Below are 27,872 nucleotides of genomic sequence, written 5' to 3'. Positions count from 1 at the left end.
GCCACTTTCCGTTTTTTGGCTTGATGATAGAATTGAGATTCAAATAGTGACAGGTTGCTAGCCTATCGCCTAAAAAAGAATCCCAAGTTTGTAAGCCTATCCCTTAGTCGCCTTTTACGACATCCATGGGAACGAAATGGAGTGGTCCTATTCTTTTTTATTATTGGTGCCGGGAACCACACGGCACGGCACGTACTAGTGGATGGAATACCGAATTATTTTAAAATAATTAATGTGCCATGTGGTTCACGCACTTTAATAGAATAGGACCACTCCATGTCTCACCCGTGGTTGACGTAAAAGGCGACAAAGGGAATGGCTAATAAACATGATGTTGAAAAAAAATTTGGCTGGTGTTTGAAAAGCCATCCTTTATAAAAAAAAAAAAACATTACGATATCATAAACATACAAAGTTCGTTTTTTTATTTTTATTTAAACTTCATACGCATGGATTATTGAATTGTCAGACGTTAGCCAGTAATGAGACCCATCTATAGACTACTTGGCATTGTATGTGAATTATGTTTGTAAATAAATAACCAAATGAGAATAGCCATTCATGCGTTGTTATCACAAACTGATAACGTATCACGACGGCAACGCCACTGTGCGTTCAGTTATTTAGCGGAACTTTTAGGATTTTTTATTAATTATTTCATTCTCTTCATATACATACATCGTAAAAGGTGATTAAGAGTAAGGCTTTCAAACTTTGTAGCTTTGTTCAGCTGTATGGCTCAATGATGAAATCGCGATTCAAATAGTGACAGGTTGCTAACCCATCGCCTAAAAGAAGAATTCCATGTTTATAACCCATGAGATGGAGTGGTCATATTATTTTTTATATTGGTACCGGGAACCACACGGCACTAGGTATATATTTTTATATACAAGGAAATAGGACAATTGTAGAATGAAATAAAAATAAACCTTGAACTGCGCACCGCATCATTTAGTCACGAGAAAAATCTATTCATTATGTTTATTTAAGAATGTTTAATTAACGTTCGTCGTATAAATAAACAAGAACGAGATATGTACATATTTAGTTTGTTTCATTTTATGTCCGATAAAAAATTATGGGTACAGCCTTTGAGATACATATTCGGGTTTTCGATCTTTTTAAAAAATGGACTTGCAGCCTGTCACTATTTTAATCTCAATTCTATCATCAAGCCGAACATATGAACGTGGCTGGCCTATCAGTTTTTCCAAGACAGTTGGCTCTGTTCACTCCGCAAGGGATATAGATGTGATTGTATGTATGCATCCAAGAACACGTGATGTGATGTTAAACCATGAAAACATGCTCTTATGACTCGATCTTTATATAGACGAACAAAACTATAGTAAGATGACTCATCGTTACATACAAATGGTATATATTTGTGATTCATAAATACTATCACTTATTATGGTATAGATGGAACGTAAAAAACTAACCAAATTATTCTATGACTAGCTGTGCCTGCGACTTCGTCCGCGTAAAATAGATATTTTGGCCATCATTAAAGCCCTCAAGGATGTATAATTTTCCCCGTTTTTTTTTCACATTTTACCTTATTTCTTTGCTCCACATAGTTGCAACGTGATTTTATTATAGCCTAAAGCCTTTCTCGATAAATGGTCTATTCGATGTAAAAAGAATTTTTCAATTCGAACCAAGAGTTTAGCGTGTTCAAAAAAAACTAACAAATTCTTCAGCTTTATAATATTGGTAAAGTAACGTGAAAGAAAATGATGCATAAAGAAACAGAGAGACTGACTGAGCTAGAAACAGCAAGACTGGGGCTAGCCTGGACATAGACAATAATTTCATTGTTTTGAAACCGCATTGGTTTTACTGTAAACAAACCTTGGACGCACAGACAAACATACTCATCATAGTAACTATTGAGTGTAGAGTCACCAAGTAATAGACAGGGCTACCAAATTGTACACGTTCGTGTTTGCATGAAGAGTTATGAATGTGGATGAAGCAAGAGAAATGTGCAGGGATCGTGGCAATGTGGAATGTATGTAGTCTCTACCTCCCCTTCAGTGTGTATGTGTTTGGACTTTTATTTTGTGTCAGTTTGTTTCCTCCCTTTTAGGTTATAGTAGTTGCATTAGACGTAAGTGATTAAACATGGAAAATCAGTAGAGTAGGTATATACATTTTATCGTGAATCGAGGTAGTCACGCAGCGTGAGAATATAAATCGGCTGTTTTATTACATGTGCCTTTATACTTTATGTAGATACTAAATAAATCCCATCTCATGTTGCAAATACGAAAGTGAGATTATTTGCTTGTTTGTTACCTCTTCCCGGGTTATTTTAATTGATCTTCTTGAAATATCACGTATGGATCTATAATAAAGAGTCTGGAGAAGGAAATAGGGTTCCTCTCATCCTGGTATAAACTATAGTACCCGTGGGATTAGCGAAAAACCTTGTAGTCTTATTGTAGGTGGCGCTAATTTCGTCGTTTTTTTGTAAATGGCGCTAAATTCACGCGGGCGAAGCTGCGGGTAAAAGCTAGTTTTTAAATAAATAAAAAAGCCGGACAAATTTGATACACAGATTTAATTATATACCTAATAGCAGCTTGCTTGTGTTATGGTATTTTTTGACAGACATGTCTGTTTTAACATAAGTCTGTGGCACTTAACGCAGTCTAATAATAAACAACGTCCATCCACTAAGTGTTATAGAATTGTAACAGTTTGTCATAGAGCAGACCATGGCTTACCTACTCTACCTTACCTTATCCTATCTTAATCACATTTATATACGAAAGTTTGTAAGGATGTGTGGATGTACATACGTTACTCTTTCACACAAAATGTACTGGACATTTTTTATGAAATTTGGTACACGGGTAGAATAACATAACTTTCTATCCCGAAATTCCCAAGGGAACTAAGCCCCGAGAAGTAGCTAGTCTATAATAATTACAATTTATTAGCGTGTTACAATCAATAGCGTGGCGAGGTAATAATAGGTATAACTTTAACCAACATACACATCCTGGCTAATTGTATTCGAGACATTTGCTCAAGATGAAAATTAAAGAACTTTTCTCGCGAAAAGAGAAAATATATTGTTAAATCTTTTATTAAGTTATGCAGTTAACGCGGCCTTCCAGTCTTTTAAGACTGTTGGCCCTCTTTACACTTAAGGGATAAAATGCACTAGTACTACCTTTAGATTTACAGATCCCCCAGATACAGGCATTCATATTTTTAAATGAAGTCTTCTTCTTCCTCCTGGCTTTCGTTCTCGATGCATCCTCACCTCTCTGGAGAGGAGTCCGGGTATGCATTTGACCATAGATCTTGGATTGGGTGAGTCAGGTTTTTACACGAAGCGACTTCCATCTGAATCTCAATTCCATCATCAAGCCAAACAGGTGAACTTCAGTTTTTTCAAGACTTTTGGCTCTGTCTAATCCGCAAGAGATATAGACGTGATTATTTGTATGCATGTAACACACACACCTAGCCTAAACACTTACCAAGTTGTATTGAGCCCATAATCTGGGAAGACTGGATCTTCTTGTACGTGATCTCCCCCCCCTCCCCGACCCGCCGGTGGCCGATCTTCCGGTCCGACTTGTGGACTTTGCTGATGGCGCCGAGTGGCCCGACGGCTGGCTGTGGATACGAAGAAGACAGCTTATGCAATGATATAAAAACATTAGCATATTTCTCCTCCAAAGTAATGGGTTAAATGATGTATAAACATAAAACTAAAACATACATAACAAAGGTTATATGTATATGTACTCTCTGCCTACCCATCCGGGTACGAGGCCTGGTTTTATATATAAAATAAATAAATATATACGGGACAAATTACACTGATTGAGTTAGCCTCCAAGTAAGTTCGAGACTTGAGATACTAACTCAACGATACTATATTTTTTTTATAAAAAATACTTATAAACAACCAAGACCCAGGCCAATCAGAAAAAGTTCTTTTCTCATCATGCCCTGGCCGGGATTCGAACCTGGGACCTCCGATGTCACAGACAAGCGTACTAACGCTGCGCCACAGAGGCCGTCAAATAAAATTAATCTCCGAAACTGAAGGAGAATATAAAGTGAATAGATCCAATAGTTTAAATTTCACAACACTAAATAAAGTTCTGTAAGAGTATCAAGCTTACTCCTTGCAATATTTTTCATTGAAAACAAAACGACGCACCATATCAACTTCTATAATTCAAGTGGCACAAGACACTATTTTTTGACTGGTTCATTTATTTTTCATAACAACCTACAAAACATGAGTCGTGATATGGTGTAATTAAATATTTACAGGGTGAAATTTCGTCGGTGTACTGGCCACTTCGGCATGACGGTTAGGGTTGCCATGTATAAATATAAATACATACATATAATCACGTCTTTCTCCCATGCGGAGAAGACATAGCCACATAGTCTTGGATAGACCACGTCCAGCTGTTTGGCTTAATGATTTAATTGAAATTCATGTAAGTAGTAACAGGTTGCTGTATGTATATATATCTATCTATCTATCTGTACTGTCACCTAAAAGAAGAATCTCAAGTTTATAAGCCTATCCCATAGTCGCATTTTACGACATCCAGGGGAAAGAGAGATTGAGTGGTCCTATTATTTTTTTTATTTGTGATTGATATTATATGACATTTTGATGCAAAGGCGGAACCCTTTGTGGGTTTTAATAATTTTGGTTTTGCAGAAGATCAGCATCATGGTATTCTTGTCTCATCTTATAATTGTAAGCAATTTGGTACAGTTTTGAAAATTTAATTTAATTTTAATTTATACTAAATTCTAATTTATATACCAAATAAAATAGGTATTTTTTCTTTCTCTCCTTAGTATTTTGATCTAAATTCTGGGAATAAAACAGCAGCCTCTTTTCTTATTTGTAAAGTGAATTCTTAAATGAGCAATTATTCATTATTTGGATAAAATAAATCATGATTACAGGGACACATAAACAGTAATAGTGGTAACATGTTACAAAGACTCATAAGGTACCAGTTTGATTCCTAGACCGGTAAAATCATTTTTAAATTAAACTAGATTTTTTACTCAAGTTGTAAGAGTTTACTCATTACAAACTAAAATATAAAACTTTTAATATACAATGGACAGGTTTTTGAGTAGGTAGGGTAATTGCGCTGGTTTGGCGTCCAGTTCTACTTTTCGTCCATTTCACTTTTAAACGCATATAAATGACGGCCTCTGTGGCGCAGCGGTAATACGCTTGTCTGTGACACTGGGGGTCCCGGGTTCGATTCCCGGCCAGGGCATGATGAGAAAAGAACTTTTTCTGATTGGCCTGGGTCTTGGATGTTTATCTATATAAGTATTTATTATAAAATATAGTATCGTTGAGTTAGTATCTCGTAACACAAGTCTCGAACTTACTTCGAGGCTAACTCAATCTGTGTAATTTGTCCCGTATATATTAAAAAAAAAAATTAAAAAAAAATAAAAAGAATATAAACACACCTATGCACGCATGTTGAAACTTGTCACGATCCTTCATACTTAAGCAACAGTTCTAACAACCACAAAATCCAATTTGTCAAGTGAAAACTTCGAAAAAATTTAACTCAGTGGCCGGCATGTGTTCGTGTTGCGTAGACGTCATTGCCGATACAAAAAAAATAGCTGGTGCAGGAACACTCCGTGGTGGGTTTTACGACTATTTCACATAGATTGGGTAATATTTTGGCATGTAAGGATATTTAAGAGTATAACTAACATTATGTTCAGGTTATTTTACAATGTTTTTGTAGTAATCTTAGTAAAAGTTTGCGGACGAATACTGACATGCCTATTTTACCAATTATTTGGTATCCGTCCACATGGACGGAAACTAAAACAGCAAGCTAAATATTTGGAATGTTCATTTTACTTTTTCAGACCTATAAAAAAATATGTGTTTTCTTTAGATATGAACTTTATTGGCTATTTGACAAGATATTTAGTTAACGTCCAATAATTTCTCAGTATTGCTTGTTTAAAAAAATGTTTAAATGGCATGGACGAAAACTAAACAGCAATTTTTTTTGTATTAGTTTTCGTCCATAATAGTGTGGAATCTACTTCTAACACATTTTCTTGTTAATTTTTACAGGTTTTTCTAGTAGGTACTAAACTATGAAATTAATTGTTATAGATGGATTCGGGGAAATAAAAAAAGCAGGAAATCTACTGCTGAAGAATAAATATTTTTGTTGATTAAATAAAAGATTATAAAGACAGTTTTTATTTAACATTGCATTTTTACTCATTTTTACATACTGGACGGAAACTAGATCACACCAGGGCGAAAACCAAATTTTTTGGACGAAAACTAGTGAAATCTGCTATTTAACATTTAATTATTTATATAAAAAACAATGTAGTTATAATTAAAAGTTTCTTTATTTATATCAAAAATAGACTATATGAGGTATTTAAACAAATATGAGCTATTTTAATTAGGATACTTTATCATATTATTTTTACGTCTGAAAGCTAGCAACTCCGCTAATTGGATGAAAACCAGCGCAATCACCCTATCTCATAAAAGGGCCTCCACTTAATTTGAGAAAATATATTTGGCGCATAAATTGACCTATCCCTAGTTCATGTTTACAGGTTTTGTGGAGCTGTGTAAAGACATATCTGGCTGGTGACATCTGCATAGACTATTTTTCTTTATCTTACGAATTTCTTACAGTTTCGATTTGATGATAATTCTTGCATTTTAAGCAATCAGCTTTGACTATCATAAAAGTTATGGAGATTAAAACTTAAAATGAAATATATAGTAAGTACTTATCTTCTACTGAAGCATTAAACTAATGCTACAAGTCTTAGATGCCTAAGTGAAGGAATAATATGTAAATGAAAAGATAATTTTCTCAATCAATGACATCATTGATGATTACCTGATATTATTTGGACTTTTACACAAAATTTACATAAAAAATGTGAGTATTATACTTTGTAAACGTTATATTAGTTTCCTCTGAACATTTCTTAATGATAAGTAAACTAATTAAGGAAAACATTAGGAGAAAAAGACCACTTTCTCCCATGCATGACCCATTTTAGAACATTATACGGATATATTCAGACTAATTTGATGAATTACACTGTTACTTACGTCGTAAGGTACATTTTTCTCGGCGATGGAACTTCTATCACGATCTGTAACGAAATATAATCAACAAATGAGGCTAAAATGAAAACTGGGTTACACTGCACTCGCGACACTTAAAATGAGATTATGTCAAAGGAATGCGCGTTTGTATTATTAGATTTAGCAATGCACTACCATCGTCCTCTGATCCAGACTGTGTGGTGGCATTTTCCGACTTTTTTGAGGCGGAACTATCCATTACTTCTATGTGGTCAGTATCACCCGAGGCCATTTTTGTTTTCCTCTCACACCCCCTATTTTGGAGTCTTTTGTATCAATGTTTGCACAAAATTAATTCGCATGGCTCACATCACTTCTGCATCGCTAACACAATGATTCACTATAATTTAATTAGAAGAAATCAATTAGTTTACAAGAAAATGCTCGCCCGAAGCATTCGATTGACACGACCGCTCATAGTAACTGTGTTGCTATTTCAAAAAATTAAACAGTATTACCAACCATAAAAAATAAAATAAAGGTAATTCCATATCAGTTTGTTACGATAAAAAACCGGTAAAATTCAAACATTACTTGGAAATGGTAGTTTTAAGTAGAAAATAATTATAATGGCAACACTTGAATAACGCCATGTTTATTTCTTTCCGTCAATTCGGTGCCGCGGTGAGATTTTTTTAAGGTTATTTTCATAACTTAGCGTCCGTACTTTTTGATATTGAATCGCTATTATCTCTAATTTACTATTGTTGTACAAATCGGTTTAATTTACAGTCTGAATTCTCTTCAATTTCAGTGTCTGTGAAGTAATCGCAGTTGACATAATTCCTGAAATCTGTCCTTTGGGTTCTTGTGTGTGTAGCGGTGTTTTGTCAAGATGGGCAAAAAAGTGAGAGAATATAAGGCTGGCGACTTCATTTTTGCCAAAGTTAAAGGGTATCCAGCATGGCCTGCTAGGGTAAGTAGTGAATATCTATAAATTACAATCATTTCGCGGGTAAAACATGCAATTCCAACTCAATTGGAATCCAGCGCGGGAAGTCTCATTCATAGACGCTTCGCTGCTTTTCCACTGACGAGAACTGTTTATTATCTTAAAAAACATCTGTGTCATTCATCTGCTAGCTTTTTAAAAGAAAATTAATTTAATTTGCAAAATAAGTCAAATGCATTGCATATCTAATAGGTAGCATCTATATAGTGACGCGTAGATATGGGACGATAAATCTTAGATGATGAAAAATTAAATGTTGTAGATATAAAACAAATAAAATCTTGATGTAGTCTCTGCCTTACCATCCGGGAAAAAGACGTGATTTTATGTATGTATGTATATTATGTAAAATCTCAGAATAAATTGCTACTGACACTTTATTTACAAACGGTCCTAATTGGAATTGGTAGGTATTTACTGCTTTGCTTTGTGATAACACTATCAGACTATGTTTTGGTATCCAAAAATATTGTTTTGCATACAACCTATTAACAAGTGGCGTTTTTCAGAGTAAGTCATGTAAGTTTCAAATATAATATTCCCAAGTCCACTTTGAAATCCATACTAATGTCATATATTATGTTAAAGCATGATTGCTTGTTTGTTTTTCACATGAAAACCACTGAACTAATGACTAACTTCATGAAATTTTGCAAACATATAATTTGGTGAAAAATACACGGTAGTTGCACCTTTTCTTTTGTCAAAGCAGTAAATATAAAAATATTAATTTTTCATTTCAATATCACTATCTATGAATCAAGTATATATAAACAGACTTTAATAATTTTCTAAACTTTAGTACCTATTTCTGTCATAGTACAAAGAAGATACTCCAGTTTGCCTTTTATTAAAATTATCCTTAAAGTTTCTAATTTTTTCTCTAAATTTGTACCTACACAATGCATTTACATTTCAGGTACAAAAGTTGAACGGAAAGAGATACTTTGTGTATTTCTATGGGACTGGTGAAACGTGAGTACTCCGTTATTTAAGTTCTTCCTAGCTTTTAGACTAAATTTAGACTTACTATATTTATTTGAATAGCAACTTTTGATTTACTTTTTGCAAAAAATTAATACAACTAATGTAAAAAAAATCTAAAGATCTGTATTTAAGTCATTAAATAGGTACTTAACAACAAAGAAGTAGAAGAAAAATTCCAAAACTAATTATTTCTAAAATTATTGCTATGCATTTCAGAGCCAACCTCCCGCCAAACATGATATTTGACTATGCGGAGAACAAAGACAAGTTTCTCACCAAAACGGTCAAGAGGAGGGATTTCAACGACGGGGTCAAACAAATTGAGTATGACTTCGCTAATAATGTACCTCTGGAGGATGTTATCGGCGTTCCTGTAGTGGTATGTATCCTTTACTTTATTTCGTGCTAGCGACCAGCCCCGGCTTCGCATCGGTAGCATTTATACATATTAAACCTTCCTCAGAAAAACCTTTTTCCTACATTTCAAACAGGAACCAAATCTGGCCACAACTTTCGAAGATAACATGCATGATTGCATACAGGCATAAGAAAATGGGGGGACTTTACTATGAAATATAAATTGTTTATCTACCTACATTTTATACCTCCTGCTTATTTACTAGACATTTTTTTTGTAGAGATCTATATCGCACCCGACACTGTCACTTAAGCAAAAACACAATTTAAAAGAGAAGCATTTAAAACTTTAACATCCCATAACATTGTCATATTTGAAGATTTTTACAAGATGAATAGCTTATACTGCGGTAACTATGTGTACTACAAAAGTAACGTTATCGCACCAAGTTAAGGGAAGCATTAAGAGAGTTATTACATATGTAACTCATTTTTGCAATTTTTGCATAAGTGACAGTGTCGCACCAGAGGTGCGATATGTTAAATTCTCATTATAATTAAATCTTCGCGTTTCCTCAGTTTCTGTGCCATCACTATGCTCAGGGATCGGGTCATCATATTAATTGTTATATAAACTATCTAGCGGTTAAACTATCCCGCGGCTTAGCCCGCGCAAAACGAAAATTCCCGCGGGAATTTCCAAAAATCCGTTAGCGCCTAGTTACAATTAAAAATATCTATCACACAGACTCCATCTGACGGGGCAGTAGACGAATCTCTGAATGACACAGCCAACGACACGGCGGACGAAACCGTTGACACCACGGCGGTGAACGATTCTGTAGCTGATGAGGTGAGAATCATTTTGTTATAAACATATTTGGATGTGCCGTGTGGTTCCCGGCACCAATACTAAAAAGAATAGGACCGCTCCACCTCTTTCCCATGGATGTCGTAAAAGGCGACTAAGGGATAGGCTTATAAACTTGAGATTCTTCTTTTAGGCGACAGGCTAGCAACCTGTCACTATTTGAATTCTCAATTCTATCATTAAGCCAAATAGCTGAAAGTGGCCATTCCGTCTTTTCAAGACTGTTGGCTCTGTCTACCCCGCAAGGGATATAGACGTGACGATATGTATGTATGTATATTTGGATGACCAACAGCATGTAAGATTTTATGTATGAGAAAATTTGCATGCTGTGAAAAGATTTTGAAAAGTTATATCATTACAATTTGTTTATCGCTTAATGACATAAATGACAAAGGATCCTTCCTTACTATGACTGAAGTAAAGTGTAAATTATGTTATAATAGAAAGAATCCAAGAACAACAATGTCCATAGCCAAAGTTGACATTGTAAGGTGAATGTTAACTTGTCGAGGGGACGAACATTTCATCACCTATATATTTATATATACCTTTTGCGTCGATATATTTATATCCTACGAGGCCGGCCCTGTCCCACTTTCATTAAACGCCATAATGAAAGTGGGACAGGGCCGGCCTCGTCCAACTTTCAAAGACCAAATTTCGAATGTCTTGAAAATGGGAGATGTTAGGAGTACCCGTAATCCCGTAAGGGTTAAAGACGTGATTATGTGTGGGTTGTGTGTATAATTTGTGCATATAATTATAATAGATTTGATCGTATTTTGCAGAGCGCAGTCAACACAACCGTACAGAATGAAACCGCTGTAGAAGACTCGGATGAAAACGGAGCTTTGGTGATCGATGAAGGCAATAAGGTGAGCTGAATGTGTTTCTTGTAACGTGACACGTCGATATGCCCTGCGGGGTAGACAGAGCTGACAGTCGTCAAAGGCTTTAAGATAGAATACTTATCTTTTCATTACAATAATGCTACTCTTTTTTTGAAGTGAAAACTTATCAGCGGCGTTTAACCGTTTTGTGCATACAAACCTCTGAATACAAACATACATACATATAATCACGTCTATATCCCTAGCGGGGTAGACAGAGCCGACAGTCGTCAAAGGTCTGTAAGGCCACGTTCAGCTGTTTGGCTTAATGATGGAATTGAGATTCAAATAGTGACAGGACAGGTGACTACAGCAGCTGGCAACACACGCTATATATGTATCTCTGCTAGACCGACATGTAAGCAAGTTGAAATTGTACCTTAAAAATACTACAACTTGGTCTATATTCTAATTTTTTAAATGGATTTCGTTCTGTTCTTTAAAGGGATTCTGTGTCCGTTTTGTAGAGCGTTTTGTTGTTCCTTAAAGGGGACGCTAGCCTCATTTAACTCATTTAACCCAAATGTTTAGGTAGTTCGTAACAAATACTTAAATAATAACAAACATACATATGGTCACGTCTATATCCCTTGCGGGGTAGACAAAGCCAACAGTCTTGAAAAGACTTAAATAATAATTTATAAATAATTTTAATTTATTAAAATGTAAAATGACTTCAAAAATTGCCTGCAAAAAAGGTATATTTTTCAAATAAAATATTGTTTGTGATTTTGGATAAATTTCAGCAGAAAGGCAAAAAGGCCAAGCCGGACGCCAAGTCGAAAGACGCCCAAAAGGCGAAAGAGCCTAAAACTCCACGCGGGAAAGGCAAGAAAGAGGAGAGAGAAGACGACGGGGACAAGGAGGTCGAGAGGAAAGAGGAAGAGATTGTCAGCAGAAGCGGGAGGAAAATACGGCCGAAAAGGTGAGATTGAAGTTCTTTTTAATCGAATAAATAAATATATACAGGACAAATTACACAGATTGAGTTAGCCTCGAAGTAAGTTCGAGACTTGTGTTACGAGATACTAACTCAACGATACTTTATTTTATAATAAATACTTATATAGATAAACATCCAAGACCCAGGCCAATCAGAAAAAGTTCTTTCCTCATCATGCCCTGACCGAGATTCGAACCCGGGACCTCCGGTGACACAGACAAGCGTACTACCGCTGCGCCACAGAGGCCGTCAAATAATAATACTCTTCTTCTTCTTCCATCCCTGGTCCCGTTATGTGGGGTCGGGTCTCCTCACTTTTCTGCGCCAAGACATTTGGTCTTGGGTTGTCGATTCTGGCAACTGGGCTTGCTTAAGATCCTTTTGGATATTTGACTTTAAATATTTTAATCGCCTAGAAAAAAAAAGTCATCGTAGCATGTGGAAAGGGGCGTGATTAATGTATGTATGTACATGTAAAACAAAACGGTGGTTCTCAGTTTGAACCGTATAATGTGTGTGTGTATGTTAGTATGTGTGTATGATTGTATGTATGTCCGCGATTATCTCGCGTTTCGCTGAACCGATTTTGATGCGGCTTTAAGGCAAGTGTTTGTTACACTTAGGAGATATTTAACAGAATTGAAAAAAATAATTATAATTTGAGTCTGATATTTTCAATTTTCGCGTTGCATTATACTATTAATAAATAACACAGGTATTATATGCACACGTAACATATCTTTCGAATCGCTCGGAGACCACGGTTCATTGTAATATGATGATGCGCATATAATACCTGTATTATTTATACATGCGGTGTAAGTTAGCGGCGAACGTTATTTAATAGTTTTGTCCATTTTTTATTGTGGATCAATTTTATTTACAAGAAGTATTGGTTTTGAATTTTCACCAATATTAAAAATGGTCCATATAATAAGAGTCACTTGCCGAAATACATTGATTAAGATTTACATTGTATTTGCGATTGTGACTTACACATTCTTATCATGTCCTTGTCCCTTACGGAGTAGACAGAGCCAATAGTAGGTATAAATATATGGGACACGTTTAATTCAAGCCATCTGCTTGATAATAGAATTGTAAAAATGTCACTTTATAATATGAGTACATACATACTTTATAATCACGTTTATATCTCTTATGGGTTAGTCAGAACCTAATGTCTTGAACTTATATAAATATTGTTTTCTCAGTAAGTGATTTATTTTATGTAAATCTTATGAGAATAAAGTTATTCTAAACCTAAACTTTGAAAAGACTGAAAGGCCTCGATCAGCTGTATCATATTAGTTTATTTTTTACAAGTATCAATAAAACGATGAAAGAAAAGTATGCGGGAATCATGGCAAGTGGAAAAATGTTGTCTCTGCCTACCCCCACCGGTTAAGAGGCGTGATGTTAAGTTTAAGATGAAGGAAAATATTGTGAGGAAACCTACATATTCAAAAAATTGGTGTAACCATGAATTATTATGGGTTAAGTTCCCTTGCAAATGTTGCAAACCTGACCTCACCCAATCCAGGATCCATGGTCAAAGGCATACCCCGGGCTCCTCTCCAGAGTGGTGAGGATGCAACCAGGACTTAAGCCGAGAGAATGATAACTTAATAATACATAAAGAATCTCGGGTTCAAATTCCAGTCAGGCCATGATGAGAAAACTTTTTCCGATTGGCCTGGGTCTCGGATGTTTATCTATTTAAGTATTTATTATAAAATGTATAGTATCATTGATCAATCATCAATCATAATTTCTAACTTACTTGAAGGCTAACTCGTTCAGTGTAATTTGCCCCGTACATATTTGCTTATAACCATATGTATAGTATTAGCATGTATCTTTAGTTAAATATGTTAAACGATATTTATGCACACGCCATACTGCTCCAAAATCTCCAAAATACATCTCTCTCATGGGTCTACTGGAAGAGATTTCTTTTGAAATAAGTAGCACCTTTGTAATAGAATTACTGTAATAAATGCTCCTGTATATAATTTTGTGTACATAAATAAATAAATATAGTGACGATTATATCCCTTACGGGGTAGACAAAATTCGGCCACATTCAGCTATATACATACATACATATGGTCACGTCGATATCCCTTGCGGGGTAGACAGAGCCAACAGTCTTGAAAAGACTGAATGGCCACGTTCAGCTATTTGGCTTAATGATAGAATTGAGATTTAAATAGTGACAGGTTGCTAGCCCATCGCCTAAAAAAAAGAATCCCAAGTTTGTAAGCCTATCCCTTAGTCGCCTTTTACGACATCCATGGGAAAGAGATGGAGTGGTCCTATTCTTTTTTGTATTGTTGCCCGGAACCACACGGCACTTTTTTATTTATATGTTTATGAATTTCAGATACATAGACGAACAGACAGAAGAGAATGCCACACTGCCATCGCCGGCGCCAAAGAAGCGTCGAGGGGCTTCCCCGGTCGAAAACAAGGAAGCCAAAGACAAACCTTTGGAGAAGAACACGAAACATTATAATACTGTATCGCAGGTAACATTGCTTTTTTTATATACATACAAATAGTCACGTCTTTGCCCCTTGCGTGGTAGACAATTTTATATTTTTATTTTTTTAGTCATACAGCTGAATGTAGCCTTTCAGTCTCTTCAAGTTGTCTCTACCCCGCAAGGGATATAGACGTGACTATATGTATGTATGTGTCCTCCTTTATATATTTAGATATTTATATTTCAGCTTGCGTGCACCACCTCATGCCTCATCTCGCTTAACACAAGGCAGATATAGATCAAACACACTCAAATTATAATATAAAAAAATTGCGCACTTTAACTAGCTACCGCGTTTTACTTAAATTCTCGTTTTTCCCGTTCCCGTGGAAATTTCTACAACAAAAGTACCTACAATTGACCTCGGATGATTATCTCTTATTGGTCCTCTACATTCACTATCGAGTTATCCTACTTCCTACTACTATTATAAAGGCGAAAGTTTGTATGGATGTTTGTTACTCTTTCACGCAAAAACTACTGAACCGATTACCATGAAATTTGGTATGTAGGTAGCTGAAGACCCAGAATAACACATAGGCTACTTTTTATCCCAGAGTTCCCGCGGGATTGATAGGGTTTCCATGCGGACGAAGTCGCGGGCGGCCTCTAGTAATACCTAATTTTAGCTTCCTAAATAATTTTGACTGTGAATCTTCGTCAGTGTAATTGTTCTTTAAAAAATATATAGATACAGAAAAAGTTACTAGAATATTTTTTTTTTGTTACAGTCAGAATTGGAAGACTTGAAAGAACCATATAAACCAGGTGAGTACAAATAATTATATTACTAAAAAAAAATAGCGCGGAATTCGGCCGTATATTGCAACTGCCTTTGCACAACCATTTGTTACAGATATAAAAAAAGTGTTCTAATTTCGAAATCTTGAATTGTCTCTACCAATTTCGCGCGTTTTTTAGAAAACGATTAAAATTTATCTGAATACAATTAAAAAAGAAATGGACGATTTCATGAAAGCATCCGCATCGGAATTATTTAGCCAAGATATTTTTAGTCAATTTGATCAAAATTATAAAATTCTAGAAGAGAGTTCTAGAAAATCGTACAGTAATGAAAATGGTCAAAGTGAAACTATGGGATCTTCAGGTAAATGATTCACTTAATGTAATATTTTTTACTTCGATGTTGAAAGACAATAAGTGTAAGTTAATATTATATGAAGGTATGTTTGTCTGTGACGTAATTTCGTGTTAATACCAACTTTTAATGGCAGTAGGTTAGACATAATTTGTCTGTTAAAAAAATACCGTCGAGTTTGTATGCTTTATCAAGGAAACTATCTTCTGCATTAGTTTATTTCTATGATTTCCAAACGTCCTAAAAGGTTAGATTGAATTTCTTTTAAATTACATACATACATACATATAATCACGTCTTTATCCCTTACGGAGTAGGTAGAGCCAACAGTTTCGATGAGACTGAAAGGCCACGTTCAGCTGTATCGCTAAGTGAAAGGATCGAAATTCAAATAGAAGGTTGCTAGCCCATCGCCTTAGCCTAGCCAATACATACATACAAATAGTCACGTCTATATCCCTTGCAGGGTAGACAGAGCCAACAGTCTTAAAAAGACTAATATGCCGCGTTTAGCTGTGTGGCTTAATAATAGTTTTATTAGCTAAAAATCTCAATAAAAAATAAGTGATGATTATTGGTTTAGAAATATTGCGCCAAATTTACTTTTAATTCATTTACAGTGTTCAAAAATGATCAAAATGCATTCTCAACTAATGAAACTACTCTCAAATGTACTCATAATAAAGCTAAAATTGTACCAAAGTTTGGTAAAAAGAAAATTATTGAACAGAAGAAAGTCTCAATGTCGAAGTCAAAAAAATTTGTTCCTCCCACTAAGAAAACTCAAAATCAAACGAAATATGATGAATCCACGGTCCATGACAAACATTTGTCACAAATATCACTTAATTTAGACAATACAAAGTCGGGTATTAATATTGGACAAGATTTGACGAAGTCTCCGAATGACCAAAATTTGTTACCGACATATCAAAATAAAGAAAATATGAATACATACCATGATAATTTAATCTTTCCGCTAGAAAATACTCGAACAGACCCAAAATTTACGTACGATTTCTCAGAACCGACATACCAATTTGAAAATGGCGATGATATATTATATTCTAATAAATTTTTGCAAACACCTTGGGCCAATACATGCAGCCAATACCCGCCAATATTTGACGACAATTCCATTAATAAATTAACTAAGAAAAAGAAGGCCAACATTGGCGGTCTCATATTAGGATCGCTAAACGTTTTAAACGATGAAGAAAATCAAGATTTGTCAGATAAATCATCTGTAATCGATACTTTATCGCAAAATCGAAATGAATCTTTTTGTTCGATAGCGTCCTTGAAAAAGACTTACAAAGATTTAGACGTTAAAAGCTTCGAAGTGCTCGAAAAATGTAATGATATTAAATATAAAAGTACAGAAGATACGTACAAAATACCTGAAGGAAACGACTTCTTTAATTTGTTTCGTAATATCAATAATAATGATAGTTTTAAACCTGTAGCTATGTCTGTAGAATTGGACGATATGGGTTTTAAAGTTAAATACGCTGAGTATATGAAAAAAAGTATGGTGGAAAAAGATGAATTCGGCGGTTCCAAAGAGGTATATTTCAAAATATTGCAAATGTATCCGGACGAAAATAAATTGTTGGTTAGAAAGTTTGGGAATTTATTTAATTATTAACTGAAATTAAATGTTATTGTTGGCATCATCCAAATAAGAAAGGCGGCATATTATTTTAACTGAAAGTAAAATGTTTAATTTAAAATGATTAAAACTATGTCATTGAGAGTATGTTTATAAATAAATTATTTTATCTTTTTAATATCTTTTATTAAATCAGTTTTTTATATTATATTCTATTCTTATATTTAGATTCTATTTTGTTATCTAGTCGAAATTGAAATGGGCACGGTCTTTGGTGGTTTTTTACTAAATATAGCTAAATAAGCAACACTTATTTATAATTTATTTTTATGCACGTATTTATGTACATCAATGAAAACAAATAAGAATAGAACTTAGACTAAAAATAAATTCAGTACAAGGGCACTACTTATTTCTAAAGAAATTTCTTCCAGTAGGTCGACGACAGAATAAGTAACGGATAGGGTTATAGACCTAGACGAACGTATCTTGATCAAATTAAGGACATCCTGGTAAAGGGTCAGGTCAAAAGTACCCGAAACCGCCGAGCTTGCATAAAGAGAGTTATGAATGTGGATGAAACGAAGGAAGTGTGCAGAGATCGTGGCAAGTGGAAAGAGGTAGTCTCTGCCTACCCCTCCGGGAAAGATGCGTGATTTTATGTATGTATGTATTACGGTTATAAACTTGGGATTCTTAATGAAGGCAATGGGATAGCGACCTGTCACTTTTTGAATCTCAATCCCATTACGAAGGCATACAGTTCTGCGTGCCCTTTCGGTATTTTCAAGACTGTTGGCTCTGTCTACCCCGCAAGCTATATAGACGTGACTATATGTATGTAAGTACGTATGCAATACCTGTTTTACCGCAAATTGATTAAAGCTCGTTAATTTTTTTTATTCCAAAACAGACGACGCAGAAAAAGACAACATATTAATCGCCTATCTTCCCACGGGTCAATACATCGGCGTGAAGCTGTTCCAGTCCAGGCCGTCCAGTTTCAAGAGCGAGAACGCCAGACTGCAATGGGATAAGCAGGCGGCTTCCAATGCTGTCACCTTGAAATTACAATTAGGTAAGATGAAGAGGCCGCCGGCGACTTCGACCGCGTAGAAACCTTATCGTAACGTAATAATTAATCATGCGGAAACTACGGGATAAAAAGTAGCCTATGTGTTATTCTGGGTCTTTAGCGACTTACATACCGAATTTCATTGTAATCGGTTCAACAAACATAAATAAATACTCACAAACTTCACACTTACACTACTCACAAATGGGTTACCAACCTGTCACTATTTGCATCTTAATTCTATCATTGAATACATCTGAATGTGGCCTTTCAGTCTTTGTGAGACTGTAATCGTAATATACTTAAAAATCTACCATTGGAACACGTCCGAGTCTATGATACTTTAACAATATTCTATTATAAATACAAATGTTTTGTTCCCAGAACGTGGTCAAATAAAACCGGAGTCAGTCCTGGCCCAGCTGGTGATGGATCTGAACCTCACGGATGAAGAGAAGACCACTTTGGACAAGGAGAGAGAAACTGGTAAGATTTGGAACATATGTAAATAAAATAAATAAAAAATATTTATTGCCAAAAACATTTACATACCCCTGTTACAAATATAACTTAACTAATTATCAAGTTTTGATATAAACAATCTTGTAATAATAGCACTTATTGAATACTTACATTAACTATGTATACAAACAATGCACGCTAAACAGAAGCTTATAAAAATATTATTGTTTTTAACATGACCTAGAATAATGTTGAGGGGAGAAGCAATAAGTTTGGTAACAGCAGATATTGACGGCTACTCCCCGCACTAGTAAAAACTGTGTTGCGGCAGAGCAATTAGTTCTTCGTTTCCTAAGCTAAAACTTGGGATTCCTCGTGTGAGGTGATGGGCTAGCAACCTGTCACTATTAGGTTTAAAGATCTCAATTGACTCATAAAGAATTAAATTCACTTACAATGAGCCTTAAATTAATACAAATCATAGTAAATAAGTAACGCATTTGAATCTCAATTCCATCATTAAGCCATACAATCGAATGTGGCGTTTCAGTCTTTTCGAAACTGTTGGCATTGTCTACCCCGCAAGGGATATAGACTAGTGACTATATGTTTGTATGGTTCCTTACGTATCTGTGTGGTAATGTAACGTTACAAGGTAACGTTTGCTCTGTATACCCCGTGAGAGATTAAACGTGATTATATGTTTGTTTGTTTGTATTTTATAGAAATTTACACAGTAACAAGAAAGTAATATGTATGTTGATTAAATAATTTTCAGAAGAGAAAAAATCGCGCGTTCAGTTCCTGAAGACGGAGATGAAACTAATAGAGTTGGACGCGAAGATTAAAACCTGCTTGTGTCTGGAAAAAGCTGATACTGAGCTTTGTCTGAAGCTTTTGGACGAGTTGTTGCGTGAGTTACTATTCGTTCCTAAAATTAGCCTTTATGTTCAGAGGGCAACTTAACCCTTAAATGGATGATTTTTTTTCACGTTTTATTTTAAATAAATATATTTGTGTAAAAGACGTGTATTACTGTCTAGGAAAAATGAGTAAAAAAATCTAGACATGAATTTACTATACTTTTTTTGCAATAATGTGAGTGTTGTTTATCAACTATATTGCGCATTCATTGATGTTTTGTGTCAGATAAAGAGATGTTGTTTAACAGCACAGATTATATGAGACCTAATAGTCTATGTGTCAATTGTAGAATTTGGTAGTATGATTTCGAAATAAAAGATCCTTTTGTGCCGCTGCTGTCTCCCCTTCACAGCCCGGGAGCCATATATAAGCCCCGAACTTTCTCCTTTGGTCTACTTCAACGACCAAGTTAATCAACTCGCTATCCACTGCCGGCTACTTGCTAGATCTCGTGTCTACATCTAAACCCCACTCCACTTAAAAATTGTAGTTGATTTATTGATTACCTGAACATCTTACCATCCCTTGCTCGTCACTTACAGAGCTGGACGTGAAGCCCCTGATGCTGCTGAAGCACCCCACGTGCGTGGAGACGGTGAAGCGCATGCGCGCCTACGTGGGCAACACGCCCTCCTGGGACCTCAGCGAGAGTGCGGCGCTGCAGTTCAGCAAGCAGGCGATGAGGATCAGGAAGTTGGCCGACACCCTGTATAAGAATATGAAGGTGAGCTAACTCTTGTGTATCTGTATATATTCGAGTAGGTATGGTAGTTGTGAGCGCCCAATGCGAGTAACGGGCAATGAGGATCAGGAAGTTGGCCGACACCCTGTATAAGAATACGAAGGTTAACGGGCGATGAGAATCAGGAAGTTGGCCGACACCCTGTATAAGAATATGAAGGTGAGCGAACTCTTGTGTATCTGTAACTAGCGACCCGCCCCGGCTTCGCACGGGTGCAAAATTATGAATGTTATTATAAATAAAAACATTCCTCTTGAATCACTCTACCTGTTACAAAAAACCGCATCAAAATCCGTTGCGTAATTTTAAAGATTTAAGCATACAGACAAACAGACTAAAATAGCGACTTTGTTTTATACTATGTAGTGATATATTCGAATGTGGTATGGTAGTTGTTAGCGCCCAATACGAGTAACGGAACGCGATGCCGGGGAAGTGACGAGGGGCGGGGGACGCGGCTTGGCGGGTGACCTGGAGGCCTGAAGTACAGGTCTAACCTAGTTTAGGCTCCAGTCCACCTCCCAATATAAATTTAATTTGTATATTTGTATGTGGTGGAAAAATAAAATCTTTCTCATCTCATTTTTCATTTTCATTCCGCCCAGCGACGACAGCGTGCGCACGCGTTTCAATTAGTATAAAGTGCATAGCGTGCTTGTACAGTACTTAGCTATGTAAAATAGCTATGTAATAATTAATTATTGACTAAGGGATAGGCTTACAAACTTGGGATTCTTTTTTAGGCGATGGGCTAGCAACCTGTCACTATTTGAATCTCAATTCTATCATTAAGCCAAATAGCTGAACGTGGCCATTCAGTCTTATCAAGACTATTGGCTCTGTCTACCCCGCAAGGAATATAGACGTGATTATATGTATGTATGTATGTAAATATAAATCTTTGACAATAATATAGTGTTTTAAAAGAGCGATTGCTAAAAAAAGCACTAATAGCCGTTCCTTTGATATTACGTCGTTAATTTAGTGTTCTCACTCTTGTGGCGTATAGATGTCGCTAAAAACCTATCTCAATCTCTGAACTATGCACTCTTCTCTTACAGGAGCTGTTCACAACACCGGACGGTCTATCGTTCTGGGAATTCTTCTCGGAGCGAGTGACACAGTTCAAGAATGCCACGGCTAAGCTCAGTGCTGACGAGTTGCTGGAAATGGTCCACGAGCCTTTAGGTGTGTACTTAGATCTTAAGATGTTGTATATCTATTTAAGTATTTATCAAAATGCCGTGTGGTTCCCGGCACCAATACAAAAAAGAATAGGACCACTCCATCTCTTTCCCATGGATGTCGTAAAAAGCGACTAAGGGATAGGCTTACAAACTTGAGATTCTTTTTTTTTAGGCGATGGGCTAGCAACCTGTCACTATTTAGATCTCAATTCTATCATTAAGCCAAATAGCTGAACGTGGTCGAACAGTCTTTTCAAGACTGTTGGCTCTGTCTACCCCACAAGGGATAAAGACGTGACCATATGTATGTATGTATTTATCAAAACCGGCCAAGCGCGAGTCGGATTCCCGCACCGACGACGGATCGTACCATCATCACGTTCGTAACTTAAATATGTATGGAAGGGACAAATTACACAGATTGAGTTGGCCTCGTAGTAAGTTCGAGACTTGTGTTACGAGATACTAACTCAACGATACTATATTTTATTATAAATACTTACATAGATAAACCAAGTCCAAGACCCAATTAGAAAAAGATCGTTTCTCATAATGCACTGACTGAGATTCGAACCCGGGACCTCCGGTGTCACAGACAAGCGTACTACCGCTGCGCCACACAGTTCGTCGAATTACATACATACATGCATACATAAAATCACGCCTCTTTCCCGGAGGGGTAGGCAGAGACTACCTCTTTCCACTTGCCACGATCCCTGCATACTTCCTTTGCTTCATCCACATTCATAACTCTCTTCATGCAAGCTCGGCGGTTTCGGGTACTTTTGACCTGACCCTTTACCAGGACGTCCTTAATTAAGGACGCCCTTAGTTCCTTCGTCGAATTATTTTATTTATTGTTGTAGAAATGTCAATGCCCACATCGCACAACATGAAGTCAGCTATAGACGCGGCCAACGACGAGGAGAAAGAGAAGGCTGATGAGAAGGAAGATGATAGTAATCAGAAGAAAAAAACACCAGGTACTTAAATTGTCATGATCATATCAGCCGTGATTATATGTATATATGTAATATCAAACATACATACATACAAACATGTCGTGTGGTTCCCGGCACCAATAGATAAAAGTATAAGACCACTCCATTTCTTTCCCATGGGTGTCGTAAAAGCCGACTAAGGGATATACTTATAAACTTGGGATTCTTTAAGACGCCGGGCTGGCAACTTGTTACTATATGAATCTCGATTCTATCATTAAGATAACAAGTGGAACGTGGCCTATTGGGTGTCATTTCGAGACTGCTAACTCTGTCTACGGGATAGACAGAGCCAATAGTCTCGAAAAGACAACCATGAGAAAGATATGGAGTTATTCTATTCCGAAATGCCAGAAACCACACGACAATCAAATTAGACGAAATATAAAATCTTTTTTTTATATAGTAAAACAAAAGAAACCAGTGAACAACAGTACACCGTCGAAAGCTTCAAAACGTCAGAGGAAACATCAAGAAGAGAAAGAATCAGAAAAGGAGAAACAGAAAGCAGACGAACAGACAGACACGCCGATGGAGACGGAGGCAGCTCCTATTGAAGAGGCTAGCAACGATAAAGGTGAGAAATTTATAAGTTATAATCTTTACTGTACTTTTGATAATAAACCAATCAGCCACAGTATACAGCATGCACAATTGTTAATTTTTTTAAATTCAAGTTCTAAATTATTATTCCTTATTATAGGATACTTCTAATTAATCTTAATAATTGTCATATCTTTTGGATTCACAACATTATGGGCGGACAGTATGATTTTTTTTTAATTATAATCTTGATGTACATTTTTGAAATTGCAGTTAGCTCAAAGCTTATGCTTAGAGTATATATTTAGAGTATGCCCGCTTAAAATATAAAGTAACGTTAATTCGAGTTTCCACGGGAATTGCCGGAATCCTTTCACTTTGCGCTGGGATATACATGTCAAATTTTTAATCGGTTTTGGACAGAGTAATATATATTTTTGATTCGTTGAAAAGGTATTTATAAATATAAAAATATAAACACGTGAATATATAAGCAATATGAAAGTTAACTATTGTCTGTTAAATGTGAAAATGTACTTGCTTGCATGAATAGAGTGATGATGATCGTGGCAAGTCGATAAACGTAGTCTCTGCCTACCCCTCCGAGAAAAGATTTATGTTTATTATTATTATGTAAATGTAGATTTTCCTGGTGTTGTAATAATTTCAGAGGTATATTTTTGTTTTCAGAACCAGAAGCCAATAGCAATGAAGAACAAACAAAAGAATTAGAAAGTGCAGCGGAACAGAACGACTCTGACAAAGAAAAAGAGAAGCAAGTCGCGGTCACCGAGACGGACAGCGAGAAAGTTGAAGAAGATTTAAAACCTAAAGACGGTAATGCGGAAGAGAAATTGACGACAGAAGATGATAAGGACAAGAAAGAGAGTGAAGAAGTTAAAAGCAAGAGTAAAGATAAGGAAACGAAGAGTAACAAAGATGCTAAAGAGAAAGAGCCAAAAGAATCGAAAGAATCAAAAGATTCAAAAGAGTCTAAAGAAAAGGGAACAGAAGAGAGCAAAGAAGACAGCAAAGATGAGAAGGAAAAAGACATTGGGGAGCCGAGAGCGAAGCGATCGAGAGAGGTAATACTTTGTAACTTTTATTCTTGAAGGAGTAAATAAATATAAAATATAAACGAGACATATTACACAGTTTTTGTGTGAGCCTCGAGTAAGTTCGAGACTTGTGTTACGAGATATACTGAATACTATATTTGAATAAAACATACTTATATACCAAGACCTACTCGGGATTCGAACCCGGGATGTGTGTGTCACAGACAACCGTACTACCACTGCGCCACAGGGGCCGACTATTAAAATATTTCTAATCAGCGTTTTATTTTTTCTTGAAATCCTAACACTTTCAGAAATTATAATCGTTCCCCCCCAGAGCAAGAAGACTGAAGCGCCGCCGCCGAGGTCGCCGGCCAAAAGAAAGTCCAAATTCTAAGTGTTGCCAACAAGGAATATTGGATTTATTTTTTTACCGCCAACACAGCACGACGCGAGGATTTTAGTTTTAGGAAGAAAAAAAATGACGATGCTTTGATTCCGTTTCGGGAGACGCCATGTTTGGTTATTTAAGGTATTAAGGAACCTTTGAAGAGTTAAAATATTAAAAAAAAATGATTTTAGTGGGATAATTTTCCACTTTTGGTTATTTTAAATACATTCAATGAGTAAATTGATTTATGGTCAAGTGCAAAAGTTAGAGAAAATAGTTCTGAAGATGTATATAGTTTTTTAGCTATAAACAGACAGATTTCTAAGAAATATATATTAAGATTAACACTACATCAAGAATCACCTATTAAGTATAAGGTTTCTTATGCCTTAAATGCAATGTATTGATGATAATGTGACGTACATTTTATGTTACCAAGATGTGGTAACCGCTTACCATCAGGCATAAATAATTGAATGTCGAAAAAAGTCAAGGCATCGTCAGAGTTTTAAAATGAAGTTATGTAATGTGAAGAAAGTTTCACAATAAAAAGCATGTGTCCGATTATTATTGTAAGATATGAAACCAAGGGTTGAAATATCATTTGACTTGTCCATTTTATAGAAATTTGTATGTTTCAAGTCCAAAGTTTGCTCAAATTTTGGCAGAGAACTTGGTTTACACTAAAGGCGTGATCACACTAAACACAGCGTAGTTTCAAAGCTTGCCCGCACCAAGTTCGAATACAAGAAACAAATTCAATGTGTTCACACTGCGGCAGATTACAACGAGCGCGTGCGCACGTTTCAATTAGATGTGAAGAGTTCGCAGAGTTTCTTGTATTACAACTTGGCGCTGGTCCGCTTTCAAACTGCGCTGCTTCTGACCTGCGTTTGGTGTGTTAGAGCCTTTATTCGTATTCTATTTTTACACTAGGTATACCAACTCTTATTTTAAATTTCCCGACTTAACATTCTCACTTTTAAACAGTGGTCATAAGTCGTCTCATCCCTAGGGAAGACTAATTCCGGTATAAAGTCAGGATTGAGGTGACAGTGTTCAATCAAGTTATTAAAATCACACGTTAGATAATAGAAATTGTAGTCTATTTCTTTAGACACTTATATCAAGGAAAACAATATTGATGTTTTTAAAATGTGTAGGTACTATGTTTTACCAAAAGTTAATCTCTATACATCTATCATACACATAAAAACGTCTATCCCTTACGGGGTAGACAGAGCCAACAGTCTTGAAAAGACTTATAGGCCACGGTTCAGCTGTTTGGCTTCATGAAAGAATTAATTCTATTTTTCCTTAATTCTGTACGACATCTTATATTTCATCTTGCTTATTCTTCTAACGGCTCATTAATTTTATGTGCATTTTTCGACAAAAATAAGTATCAAAATTGTTTAACCAGATTTATGTACCTAAAGAAATAGACCATTATTATAGTTTGATATAATATATATTTTGTATATGACTTCCAACGGCCGAATGTCTAGGCGATAGAAGTAAGTTGCTTACAAAGCACATTTTGTATGACTCGTAAATAAATTGTGTGTTATAATTATATTTCAACACAGACTCTCCTGTGCGCTTAATTAAGAAAATCTAACAGGTTTTATTATAAGATTAGAAAAATGGTTGTTTCATTTGGAAATGAAAAATTTGATCGTACGGGAGGATCTAAAATTGTGACCAGATGTGTATTTTATTTCAATACCAGTAAGAACTGCCATCCATATGTCTATAGAAATAAGCGTCATTATTTACGAGCATTTTTCATTTTGTCATTGCGGGCTCCTTCAGAGATGGTGCAACTAATACAATCAAATTATTTTCAAAGTTTAGTGTAAATTACATATACAGTCAACGGCCTAATTCACACTATCTAAATTCACTTCAAAATTGCCTCTATTACTGCGCAATAGAGTCCCATGCTTAGGATAACTTGATATGCGGTTGACTGTACCATAGTTTGATGTACCATAACAGTGACTATAATATGAAAAACTCAAACATTATTTACATCGAACTTGGTTTGTGTTTAATATCCAATATATCCATGCTGAATGCATTCAATATAAATTTAGCTTGACCCAATTTTCGATATTTACAATTATTAAGTAATGTGGAGCAACATGCAAATGCAAAATACGTGTATAAGTATTGTTTTGTCGCTCGTTGTCGATAAGAGATAAGTAACCTTGTACGGCCAAGGATTTGCAAACACACAGTGCAACATTATACAGGGTGTCTGGTAAATCGCGTTACATATTGAAAGGGGCAATCAGTGTCTGATTGACAAATAATTACAAAAATAGGGGATTACAATTTTATTTATATGTATATCCAACAAAAACAATAATCCACGCGGATGGATCCAATTCGAACGATGAGTCTCGAGCGCGGCGGGGCCGGCAGCGAGTTGATTCGCTGGATGCGCGTTTGAGCACTATTTTGATTATTTCTATACTTGAAACTATTGAGTATTTTGTTGATTTTATAAAGTTAAGCGTGTTCATGATTTATCCTTAAATATGTAGCGCGATTCACCAGACACCCTGTATATTTATATATTTTACCATAGTTTGTTTTAAAAACATATAATATTCGGTGCAAGTGTGGTCACTATATCAGTTTTAGATTAAGATATTGAAGTACATTAGTATAAATTTTTATTATTATAGATATAGGCGTTAGTTATAAATTCATTGTAAATAGTTACAATAAAACTATGATACTGGAAATTTCTAAAATAGTTTTTTATTCTTCTGACTCTGCTAAATAAAACCTTCGTTTGTGTAATGTATCAAGAATGAAGTTGCTCGATGCATAAATACATATAATCACGTCTTTATCGATTGCGGGGTAGACAGAGCCAACTGTCTTGAAATGAATGAAAGGCCAGGTTCAGCTGAATCGCTTAATGATAAAATTGAGATGGTAAGCTTGTTTTGGTTACGCAGTAGAAATGATTCAAATAGGTTGCTAGCCCATCGCTTACAAAAAGAATCCCAGTGATCAATGAATATACATACTAC

At 35.7% G+C, this 27,872-nt stretch overlaps 2 protein-coding genes across 12 annotated transcripts in view; one reads left to right on the top strand and one right to left on the bottom strand.

The window, feature by feature from the left end:
- Window positions 1-7,605, bottom strand: part of LOC106129490 (phosphatidylinositol 4-phosphate 5-kinase type-1 alpha) — a 44,856-nt gene extending 37,251 nt beyond the window's left edge. For all 9 annotated transcript variants that reach the window (XM_060952627.1, XM_060952626.1, XM_060952628.1 and 6 more), the window contains exons 1-3: window positions 7,313-7,605; window positions 7,142-7,185; window positions 3,501-3,639 (exon numbers count right to left, since the gene is read on the bottom strand). In XM_060952627.1, coding sequence (XP_060808610.1) covers window positions 3,501-3,639; window positions 7,142-7,185; window positions 7,313-7,409 — 280 coding nt within the window. In that variant the 5' untranslated portion in view covers window positions 7,410-7,605. The remainder of the gene's footprint in view (window positions 1-3,500; window positions 3,640-7,141; window positions 7,186-7,312) is intronic.
- Window positions 7,606-7,753: 148 nt separating this feature from the next.
- LOC106129499 (PC4 and SFRS1-interacting protein) lies at window positions 7,754-27,571 on the top strand. Of its 3 annotated transcripts, none has more exons than XM_060952695.1 (18): window positions 7,754-7,801; window positions 7,932-8,093; window positions 9,049-9,104; window positions 9,333-9,495; window positions 10,222-10,326; window positions 11,136-11,222; window positions 11,984-12,162; window positions 14,567-14,711; window positions 15,460-15,496; window positions 18,353-18,517; window positions 18,899-19,000; window positions 19,755-19,889; window positions 20,443-20,624; window positions 21,704-21,830; window positions 22,696-22,812; window positions 23,237-23,407; window positions 24,064-24,458; window positions 24,769-27,571. In XM_060952695.1, the coding sequence occupies exons 2-18, from the start codon at window positions 8,013-8,015 to the stop codon at window positions 24,826-24,828; spliced, it is 2,307 nt and encodes a 768-aa protein (XP_060808678.1). In that variant the 5' UTR covers window positions 7,754-7,801; window positions 7,932-8,012; the 3' UTR covers window positions 24,829-27,571. The 3 variants fall into 3 exon arrangements, with proteins under 3 accessions (XP_060808678.1, XP_060808677.1, XP_060808679.1); XM_060952694.1 differs by having other exon boundaries at window positions 7,756-7,817; XM_060952696.1 differs by lacking the exon at window positions 7,754-7,801 and having other exon boundaries at window positions 7,824-8,093; window positions 11,987-12,162.
- Window positions 27,572-27,872: the final 301 nt, after the last annotated feature.

This window comes from Amyelois transitella, chromosome 29, assembly GCF_032362555.1.
Source record: "Amyelois transitella isolate CPQ chromosome 29, ilAmyTran1.1, whole genome shotgun sequence".
Lineage (NCBI taxonomy): Eukaryota > Metazoa > Arthropoda > Insecta > Lepidoptera > Pyralidae > Amyelois > Amyelois transitella.
This window is presented reverse-complemented; position numbering and strand designations above follow the sequence as displayed.